Below are 11,983 nucleotides of genomic sequence, written 5' to 3'. Positions count from 1 at the left end.
CAAGAAACTTACATGATTGCAAGCTTTTGTTCTAGGAGATGTGGGAGTTATAGGATGTAACTCTTTAGGTGATAGTCTCTTTTGAATTCTATGTGATGAATTTTGTAGACTTTGTGATTGATTGCTATTCACATATCACCTCACATGTATCTCAAGTTTTTGCTAGTATCACACACGACACAAGTTACTCTTTGTTAAACACTGTACATGCTAGTGTGTGTGTTTGGTCTGACCAACCAAGTTTGAAAATATCTTGAGATTTATGCACAACATATTTGTTGCTTGAGAAAATTCAATGGGAGTTTGATTGAAATTTGTTTTAAGAATATTGGGTTCAAAATTTTGGGTTTTTGAAAAAGCATTCCATCACATACTCATGCATTTTGTTTCTTCAATTTAATGTTTGAGGAGTTATTTTCAAAATTAGGCTTGTGTTTTTCAAAAACTGTGATTTTTCCAAAATTTAGTGAGCCTCTGCCCATTTCGATCGATCCAGCCTGTTTTTCGATCAATCGAAAAAGTGCTCTCATTTGTCTTAAAATGACTGTGCTTTTCGATCGATTGAATGTAATTTTCGATCGATCGAATATCGGGGAAAATTTTTTTAAAAGATCAGTTCTGACTTTTTCAAAGTTTCTATTCAAAACCTTTCAAACTTTTTCTTTCTCTCTCCGACGAGGCAAGCTCAATAGTTGCATTTTTGTCGTTTTCCTCCGAAGTTTTTGCAAAGAATCTCTTTCCTCAAGCCGGTAAGACTCTTTTGCCCTTCCTTTTGATTTTATTTTCATGATTTCATGCATAAATCCATGCATTTAAGGGTAATTTTCGGACATTATATTTTGGGATTTTCTGTTGTTTCAAGCCTTATTTTATGAAATTGATCATTGGGTTTTTGTGGGGACACATCATACTAATGATCTTTGTTGGTTAATTTGATCAATTTTGAGTTTGATGAAAAATTGAAAATTCTAGGGTTTGTTCTTGATCCGAATTGGGGCTTTTGTTAAATTGGGTAGAATTTGATGAATTTGGCTTGTTGTGTTGGTGTAATTAGGCATTATAATCTATGTGCTGTGTTTTGTAATGCTCAATTCATCAATTTGTTGCAAAATTTTTCAAGTGGTTTTTCAAATTTTTGGATTTTTGATAGAAATTCCTTGTTCAAGCCAATTTTGTCCAATTCCTCTCAATTAAACTTAATTTGTCACTGATTTAGATCATGCATCACAACATTTTATTGTTCATGCATCATATAGATTTTTGTTCTATATTATTTATTGTGCTAATTTGCAGTCTGCCTTTGGTTTTGTTTTCTCTTGTTCTTTGTGGTTTTCTCTTTGTGTCTCTGTCCTTTCCTTAGCACTATGCCTAGGAAAACTAGAGCCCGTAGGAGTGTTCACTCACCTTCTCCTTCACCCCCTCCATCCTTTGATAGTGAGAGGTTTCCAAGTGAGAAAAACCAAGAGATTTTGAGAAGCTTAACATTAGGAGAAAGATTTGGGCTGAGCGTTCTGTGCTATTAGATGAACTTGATCCTGCCATTAGGGCAAATTTTGAGCGTCGGGGTTGGTTACCCTTGGTGGATGTTTCTGATCCTCCTCCACCTTCTGCCTTGATTAGAGAGTTCTATTCGAACATCTCTATCCGCATCTATGATTCCAACACTCTAGTTAAGAGTTGGATACGAGGCGTAGAGTACACCATTACTCCTCGGGTAGTGGCTAATGCTCTATGGGTACCTTTGTCCAGCATCCTGTCTATCCTTATGATGAGTCTCCCGAGATTAGCGATGTTTTGTCATACGTCACTGGTACTACTGTCCAGTGGGGTTCTGATCCTCGGATCACTTCTGCTGAGCTCTCCGGGTTGCACTATCTGTTCTTTCGGATAGCTTGTCATTCGATCTGGCCTATTTCCCATGTTCACACCATTCCTCTTGAGAGGTGTGTATTTCTGTACGCTCTTATTACTGATGCTCCTATTAGTTTTCCCCATCTTTTTCTTCGTTCTTTGAACGAAGTTTATAGGAGTTCATCTACTGCTCATGCTCTTGTTTATCCTATTTTCATTCATAGGATTCTTCTCTATCTTGATCTTAGTGGCTTTCCTTCCTCTGAGCCCGTTCATGTGATAGCTCCTATAGGTGCGTCTTTTCTTAGACTGAGGGCCGCTCATCTTCGAGCTGGTTCTAAACACCCTAGGTCTGAGCCCTCTAGTAGCGCACCCCCTCCTTCTTCTTCTGCAGGTCTTGCTGGTGAGGATATTCCAGTTGGTGATGATGCTGCTGCTGCTGATGTTCCTCCATCTCCTTCGGCCGACTTTGATGTTCGTCGTACTTTGGAGACTGTCATGACTGTTCAGCAGGCTCATGGTCAGATTTTGGTGGACTTGCTGGATGAGATTCGTGCTCTCCGAGCTGATTTTGCGCGTCTTCATTCACCCTCACCACCTCCTTTTGATGGCGACTTGTGATTGCCCTTTGGCATTCCGTCACAAAAAGGGGGAGTGGAGTTTTGGCTTGTAGTAGAGTTTTTGTAGTTAGGGGGAGATTTTTTTTAGAGGAGCTTGTGGAGTTTTTAGATTGTATCTATGTGCTTCACTTTGTATATCATTTTTGGGGATATTCATGTTAGGGGAGTAACATTGATTGATATACATGATATTTTTGTTGATTCTTGTTGCTTTGTGATTCACTGTGTATTGATTTATATTTATGAGTTGATCATTCATATATGTCTTTATTTTGAATTATGTGAATCTTACAAGAATGTTATACCTGTTGTTTTACTCTTTACTGTCACACATGCGTTTATGCGTTTGTTGAGTATTTCAGGATTATACAGGTTGATTCAACTAAGCTGCTGTCTACACTTGCAACTATGGATAGTAGTTAGGCTGAATTGAATTTTATGAGCATTATCTTTGTAAAGGGCTTTTTATTTGTAAAACTTTGAGCTGTTAATTAGAGTTTTGTCACGGATTGCCAAAGGGGAGTTTGTTAGGTTCTAAGGTCTTAGGATTTTATGTATTTAGAACTCTAATTTGTAATGTTGGCAAACCATGATCAAAACATTGTATTTAGTCTTATTTAGACTTGCTCAAAGTTGGTTTAATATTGTAAAGTTGGAATCGAGTGGCTGCAGAAGTATTGGAACTTTCGGCCTGGCTCGATCATCGAAGAATAAACTCGATCGATCGAAAATCGCACAGGTTGAATTTTCTGCAGAATTTCCAACTCAGCCCTACTTCATTAAACGTTTAGGGTTTCATGTTTTTACCCTAGGTATATAAACAAAACCCTAGCCACGTTTTTGGAGGTTGTCCATATTGTATTGTTGCTCATACATTGCTGTTTTGTGTGAATCTTGTGTGAGATCTTTGAGGAGCTTTTCTTTACACAAAACTTAGGGTTTTCATGGTAGAGATGATTTCAACATCTTGAAGATCATTACTGTTGCAACCATTGGAACTTAAAAGAAAAGCAAGCGGGGAGCTTGTAGCTGATTAAGGAATTCAAGAAAGAAGTAGTCCGTGGATTCGGAGCCTGCGCGTGGTCGTGTCAAGAAGTTCTACTGGTGGGTAGCATTAGGAAGTCGAGCGGGGAGCTTGTAGTCCTTTTGTACGAACTTCAATTCTTTCATAGTGAATTCAGGTTAGCCTTGAGGATCGGTGGGTCAAATCCTCCCCAGGTTTTTACCGAGTGGTTTCCTGGGTGATCATATCTTGTGTTATTTATTTTCCGCTGCTTTATATTCTTGATATGATTGTTTGGATTGTTTTAACCTAGAATTGCTTAATTTGACTAAGTAACAACTTGGCTAATTAATCTAGGCTACGCAATCTGTGTGTTTAAGGGGTCCAAAACCGTTCACCCTCTCTTTTCATATAATAATGAATCACACTAATTAAAATTTATGGTGAGACTCACTAATTTTGTGAGACGAGAGAGTATTATGACATTATTATACTCTTGAGTATTGTGTAATTTTCTTGCTAGGATGTGTTTCTTATAATTTATTTGATTGAATTTCATGTTAATTGCACAAAAAAATTTTGCTTTACCTGTTGATGTTTAGATGATTACCCAATAATATTGGCATAATCAAAAAACTATGGACACCTATTTGACATTTCTCTTAACTATAGTTAGCTTAGAGTCAATGGCTGTGCCTAGTTCGTGATCCTCCAACTTCACGAGTGCAATGAACAACAATCACTCTCTCAATGTATGTTGCTTTCCATGTTACAATCTTGAACAAAGAAAAGGTATAGATGATACAGCTTGTAACCAAATTACTTAGTCTTTTGTCATGTTGTCTTATAGAAGCAAAAGGTATTCCATACCTTCCCTATTCCACAGTTACAATCTTTTGTTGATATCTTTTTTGAGTCTCATTCTTTATATATATATATATATATATATAAAATCTGTAGAGGTAATTGGTCCTACTTTGGGAGAGTCCTAGTCATCTTTCCAATATGAGGAATTTGATAATACAACTACTTCAGACCTTCGTCACTTCAGGTAGGTAAGAGCTCCACATCCCAGAGTCATTATTTAAATTGTTATCAAAGTATAATGCATTAGCAACTTTACATGAATCTCACACATTCTATGAGGCCTCATTTAACCCTCTGTGGTAACAAAGAATGAAAGAATATAATTGGATACACATGCTAAAACATAGTCATAGGACTTGGCGATCTACCTCAAGGGAGTTATTACTTATTAGGTGCATACAAGACCAAAACTTGTACAGATAAATTTGTTTAGCCTTGTAGCCAAAGCCAAATGTTTAACTTTGCAATTAGATATTGACAATGAGAAAATGCTTGTCTCTGTTGCTCATTTATCCTTTGTTCACACTCTTATTATAGTTGTCACTTATTGTCATTTTGATATTTTTTAGATGTATGTGAATAATGTTAGTTTACAAAAATTTTATTTGATAAAATAACCAAGAGTGGAGAACACTATAGAAAAACTACAAGAAGGCAAGCAAGTACAGGGCTCAATGGCTCAAACAAATACATAAAACTATTACAAACGAAATTACGAAGTACGTACGAACTCGATTGATGACAAAGCGGTCAATTTTATTATGCAATAACATGCACCAACTGTGAGTGGCGAGTGCAAGTTCACCTATTTGGAAGCATTACCAACCCCAAAGCGATTTCGAAAATAGGCAATGAGTTTGTCTCTAGGAGGTAGATTTTCCTTAACGGCAGTGACGCACACAAATTCATTAGCCCAATTGCAAAGTTTGGGAAATTTCTCCCTTGTCAACATCTCTACCCCCGAAGCTTCTTCAAAAACTCCAAGCCAATAGCCTATGGTGTTAGCAGCAATGTCTAGCAATCCAACAGTCTCTCCACCAAAATACCTCTTTTCCTTGAGCTCATTTTCTAGAAATTCTAGAAGTTCAGATGCTTCTTTCACAGCCTTCTCATGCTCTCTCTCTTCACCCCAGCAAGCTTTAAATATTGCAGGCAAGCACTAAAAAAAGAAATAGAGTAAATTCAAAATTTAGTATGACTTGCAGTCTATTTCTCTAGGTTGATAAATTGTATCTCTAAGACTCTAACGAGTGCTTATGCAAAAAACACAAATAGATAATTCGTTATAAAAGGTTATCATTAGAGCTTTTTGGATATGTTATTAAAAAAAATGGTTAAACCGCTAAAACTTTCGAAATAATTGGTAATATATAATGGTATCAAATATCAATGAAGATAACCATGAGCTTGAACTTTGTTTATCCCCTACCTTCTATTTAAAAAAAAAAAAAAAAACCCACCTCTCGGCCCACACATGAGAGGACTATTAGAATTATGTTGCCATTTATAATTGTGCAGGTCACTTTGATTTTCCCTAGTAATTTGATATTCCCTCTTTCCTACTATCTATCTAAAAAAAAAAAAAAATAATAAACATACATAAATTGAATCCAAATTAAAATGATATGGACCAAAATGTAATGTTGAAATTGACAGTAATCACAAAATGTGCTGACCAAAATGGTATTTTTACCGGATATATAAAAACAATTACTCCTCAAAACTTTAAAAACAAAAAGACAAAAACAACTAGAACGGCGGTGAGTTTGTTTATTACATTATAAATTTACAATTTGAAGAAGTTTAAGAGTAAATGATATTTTTACCTTCTCGTCTATGAACTTGGCCCAGAATCGGGCATTGGCTCTCTCATAAGGATCTTTGGGCAAGATGGGGCGGTCTTTCCAGGTTTCATCAATGTATTCTAGAATAACAAGTGACTCAGCCACAGGCTTTCCATTGTGTACGAGCACGGGAATCTTTTTGTGAACTGGGTTGTATTTGAGGAGGGAAGGGCTCTTGTTGGTTATATCTTCTTCAATGTATTTGTACTCAATTCCTTTCAATTTCAGAGCCATCTCTACTCTGCGACTAAAAGGGCTTCCCCACGCACCAAACACCAATACTTCTTCGGCCATAATGACACTCTTTGTTCCTGCACTTTACAGACTTTGTAATGAGATTCAAAGGCTTGGCTCTACCTTCTGGGTCTGATGCCCTTTTATAGAGCCTAGGTACAATGGTTACGTAGTGGTTAAGCCTTTAGCTGTTTGTATTATTTTTTGTTTCTTGGTCAATAAGTTCTAAATATTGGGACAAGGTGGTGGTTGAAGACTTAACAGTAATAGACTTGGGGAAGAAGCTGCACAATTATCGGATCGGTCAAATGCAGGACCCAATTGATATTCGTCTATATCTCCTTATGTATTTAATTTAGATTTCTTTACGCTGTTATAGATTGATCGTGGTAAAATAATGGAAAATCCTTGGAACATTCTGGATTCATTTCAGTTCATAGCTCATTGATGATCTCAGCAAGGGCTGAGCTGAGGGATGACCTCAGCCAGAAGTCTTTCGGAAGGCTCTAGACTCAAGAGCTATGGACTAAAGTACTAAACTATGATACTAGCAAAGTCAACAGCCTGCTGGGCTAGTACAGGTTTTCTCAAATTCTTTACTTAAAAATCTTAAGCAGGAGAAAAATCTTATCAAATGCATAAAAGAAAATTTTAAAAATAAAAATAAAAAATAAGGGGGAAATATTAAAGAGAGATGCTACATTTACAATAATTTTATAATATTTTTATAACAAATTAAGGATGGTTAGTTGTTATTAGTTTAAATTTGAAACTAACACTAAGATTACTTTTTTAGTCTAACAATAATAACCAGTAACAACCTGCTACTTAAAATTTGTTATAAAAATGTTGTAGACATATTATTTCTCAATATTAAAACAGGTAAACTTGCTATTTATGGTGTGGACTAAAGTTTATGCACGATAAATTTAATGACTAAGGGGTTTGTTAGGCTAAGTAAATAATATCTTGATAATATAATAATGTTATATCCTCTCTTCTCATATAATAATGAGCCATACTAATAAAAATTTAAAGTGAGACTCACTAATCATGTGAGATCAAAAAATATTATAACATTATTGTACTCTAGAGTAATGTGTAATTTTCTTGCTAGGATAAGTTTCATATAGTTTATTTGATTGAATTTCATGTTAATTGGATAAAACAATTTTGCTTTAGCTCTTGAGGTTTAGATGATAACCCAATAGTATTGGCATACTTTATACTAGTTTATATTGTCTCATGTTTGTGTTGAATCCCACCTCCCCCTAGGTACATCGATTCACAACATCATGGTTGAGAATAAAGCAAATTTTGATATGTTTTTGGACACTAAATTTTGTTAAATTTTCATACGTTCATGACTCCTTTTGAGGGAAAACAAATCTTAATGTTTCTCAAACCATTTATCGATTATCCTTGTCCCTTTTGCTGAATCAACACCCTATGAATGCCTATTTGGCACTTCTCCTAACTTTAGTTAGCTTAGAGACTCTGGTTGTGCCTAGTTTTTCATTCTTCAACTTCACGAGTGCTATAAATTACCATCACACTCTCAGTATATGTTGCTTTCTAGGTTATAATCTTGAACAAAGAAAATGTATAAATGTTACAACTTATAACCAAATAACTTAGTCTTTTGTCATATTATCTTATGGAAACATAAGATTATCCATACCTTCCCTATTCCACAATTTCAATCTTTTGTTGATCTCTTTACTGAGTCTCATTCTTTATGGAAAAAAAAAAAAAAAAAAAAAAATCTATAGAGGTAGTTGCTCCTACTTTGGGAGAGTCCTAGTCATATTTTCAATATGAGGAATTTGATAATACAACTAGAGGGGGGGGGGGGGGGGGGGGGTCCCTTTATTTTAATGTCAAAATTTTGAATAAATTTTTGGTAATGGTCCCTTTCATTTTTTTTTTATTAAAAAAAGTGCAAATAATCTTTAATTTATTGTTTTCTAATTAATTTTCCTTTTAATATTGACCTTTTGTCATGTGCCATTAATTTAATTAAGAGCATTTAAAGTATAAATTTATTTCTAATATTCCCTCCGTCTCACTTTATTTGTCCTCCATTCTATTTTGGGATGTCTTAAAATATTGTCCTGTTTTTAAAAATACAAGTCATTAATTTACTAATGTTCCTATTATATCCTTATTAATTTACTAATTCAATTTTTGATAAATTTATTTAAGGGTAGTTTTGGAAACTTATACATTTTTAAAAGGTAGACAAGATAATAAATGATTTTCTCTTAAAAAATTTGACTTTTCAAACAGGACAAACAAAGTGGGACAGAAGGACTAAATATATATGAAAATCTATCTTTATAGCGATTTTTTTTTCCAAAAATAAAGTTATGCATTTATATTGAGAGAATTAAAGATACCAAAATACAATGATTCATTTAGCTTGGCCCTTGAGAAAAATTTCTGACTTTGCCATTGAATTCAACTACTTCAGTTTAAAGAGGCTAAGATCTCCATCATCCCACACTGTCCATTACACCAACTCCCCACGCCCCCCCCCCCCCCCCCCCCCCCCCCCCCCCCATTTTGTTTTTTTTAAAACCTTCTAATAGTAGGTAAAAGTACAGCCTACTTCAATTTATTTAAGACCCGGCCCCCACGGGAGCAAAGATTGGCCCCTCTAACTCCTACACATCGGCCAAATTTGCCCTCCGAATTTTCAACTTTTCACCTAAAAACAAAATGTATTTTTGTAAATAAAAAGGTGTGTAATGGCATTATAAAATAGACAACTTCCAAGAAAGTTTATTTTTTGTCAAAGCTCATCCTTCGACTTGATATATGCCCCTCTACAGTTCTACGACACTTTGTAGTTCTACTTCATTTTTTATTTTTATTAAAAACTGTTGCACTTAACTTGTATACACACATTACTGCACACTTATTTTTTAAACTGAATTTGTAAGTTGAAAACACAATTACAAAAATGAAATTGTGTTCTTCAACTTACTATTTTAATTCAAAAAATGTGTGTAACAGTATATGTTTAATAGATTGTGTGTGACAAAAACTACTTTTCTTTTTCTTTTTCAATTCTCAATTCTTGTACAATTCCTTTTCTTTCATAGTGCATTTTATGTTTCAAAACTTTTTTTTTTCCAGTGCAATATCAGTTTAATTTCTATTTATTTATTTTATGATTTATGAATTTATTTTTTACTATAATTGTCTAATCTGGTTGAAATTAAATTCTAAATATTTTATGGTTTCTTATAATGATTTTATTATATTTAATTTCTACGAATATTATTTCTTTTAATTGTAAATATAGTCTAGTTTTATTATATATAGATATTTAGTTTCTATGAATGTTATGAATTTATGATTTTTCATAAGAATTATTGAAAAACTAGATACAAAATGACCTTAAGATACTCAATCGAGTGTTTAGTTTGTTTGTATTTTTGAGTATTGATAATGTTTGTCTGTTTAGACCTCTTAAATCAGATTGTTTAACCTAATATATTAGCCAAGTGATTACTTAGGTTAATTATTTAGATCTAGGTTATACAATAATAAATCATATCATGCACAGTAGCGGAAATGTAAATAACACCACAATATGATGACTTAGCAAAACCAATGAAACGAACCATCTCAAGGTAAAAACCTAGGGAGGATTTGATCTAGCTATTCTCAAGGTAGAGCAAATCCACTAGCAGAGAATTAAAGTTTTTACAATCAAATTTAATCCTAAATATATTGCTACCTCAAGTAGTATCTTACTAACACGACCATATGCAAGTTTCGCATTCACGGACTCCTTCTCTTCTTGGATTTAAAGCAACGCAAGCACCCATGCTTGTGTCTTTGAGATCCCACTCAAAAGTTTCAGATTACCTTCAGTTGTTGATCTTTGTAGCAGCAACTAGATTCTACCACTGCTTGATTGTAGATCTTGCTCTGGTAGACGCTTGTGTAGTTAGAAGGTACAAAACCTCTCATATCTCACAAAGATTAACACATAAGTCTTCCAAAAGTCTGCAAAATGTTGCCAGGGTTTTCCTTTTATATGTGGACAAGTTAGATTGAAACCCTTAATGTTTTTGCAGGCTTGGGCTTGATTTAAAATTTTGTAGAAAAACTTTTTCTACGATTCTTGATCGATCAGGCGGGCCTAATTCTTGATCGATCTAGCTTGGCAGATCCTGACTCTCTTTTCTGCAGTCAGCTAGAACTTGAAGCTTGAAATATACACCTTTGAGCATTGTCTAACACATAGACTAAACATGTTTTGTTCTCGGTTTGCCAACACACAAAAATCATAATTCTAAACATTTAATTCTAAATCATTAAAACCTAACAATCTCCCCCTTTGGCAATCCATGACAAAACACACATACGAAATGAATTGCTTGAATCAAACACCAGCCCAATTATAAAGTATTGCCCTAAAACAATTCTATCACAACTACTAACTATTAGTTACTAGTATAGACAACAGTTGCTGAAAAAATTAACCTGTAAATTCCTAAAACACTAAAAACAAACCATAAATGCATGTGTGGAAAATATAGCACAAATCCAATAAATAAAATCTGAACTTGAATTCATAAAACTTAAAAGATAGACAGGATATCAAATGAATAAACATCAAATATACTATCATGGTCAATAAACCATCAATGTTTGTGAAACAAGAGCAATACCACTAAACAATAAATAAAACAGTTATACATGAAAATAAAGAAAAAAAATACATCAAAAACTATCATCATCTCAAAAACAAATCCCCCTAAGTACAAAAACTCTCTGCTCCCTCTAAATACAAGAGCCCTCTCAAAACTAAAACTTACTCCCCCTTTTTGTTACGAATTGCCAAAGGCAACCATCAAGCATCAAAGGGCGGAGGAGGTGGAAAAACACTTCTATACTCAGCACAATCAGCTATCAAGACAGCCACCTTTGTGAGGAACTCATCAAGAAGCCTTCCATGAGTTGCCTGAGTAGTCACAAAGGACTCCTTAATGGCACGGAGTGAGAGTGGAGGGGTAATTATGGGGTCAACAGCATCATCATCACCAGAAGGATCCACAACAGTAGTAGGATCCACATGTATCTCCTTAGTTGTAGGCATAACACCGGAGGCAGGAGTTGTAGTAGAAGCTTCACCTCTTAATCTCTTTGAAGTCCCAGTGCTTGGTTCAACACTCTTCATCTGAGCCTATCACTGTCTAAGAAAAGTGGCTTTTATAGGGGTAGTGATATGAACTAACTCTAGAGGAGAAATATCTGATAACCTTAGAAAGTTCAAACCCCTATATATATACACAGGAAAGAACAGCTTTTGTGCATTACACTTACTCCTATAAATATCAACGATAGTTTGAATGAAAAGAGAAGGAAAACACATAGATCCATCAGTGATGAGAACATAAAGGAATGCATACCTATCTATAGGAATAGTATGAACATGAGAGATAGGATAGATGTTATGGTAGGATATCCTTAAATAAAGATAGTTAAGCTCAATAAACTCACATGACTTTATTCTCGGTTCAAATTCCCAAGAAATTGACATACCA

At 34.5% G+C, this 11,983-nt stretch overlaps 1 protein-coding gene across 1 annotated transcript; it reads right to left on the bottom strand.

The window, feature by feature from the left end:
- Window positions 1-4,917: 4,917 nt before the first annotated feature.
- Window positions 4,918-6,571, bottom strand: LOC111995985 (glutathione S-transferase U8). The gene is made up of 2 exons (XM_024027928.2): window positions 6,168-6,571; window positions 4,918-5,500 (listed from the first exon to the last, which is right to left on the bottom strand). Exons 1-2 carry the CDS (start codon window positions 6,477-6,479, stop codon window positions 5,147-5,149), a joined length of 666 nt encoding a protein of 221 aa, XP_023883696.1. The 5' UTR covers window positions 6,480-6,571; the 3' UTR covers window positions 4,918-5,146.
- Between the last annotated feature and the right edge of the window lie 5,412 nt (window positions 6,572-11,983).

This window comes from Quercus suber, unplaced genomic scaffold (assembly GCF_002906115.3).
Source record: "Quercus suber isolate HL8 unplaced genomic scaffold, Cork oak 2.0 scaffold_98, whole genome shotgun sequence".
Classification (NCBI taxonomy): Eukaryota; Viridiplantae; Streptophyta; class Magnoliopsida; order Fagales; family Fagaceae; genus Quercus; species Quercus suber.
This window is presented reverse-complemented; position numbering and strand designations above follow the sequence as displayed.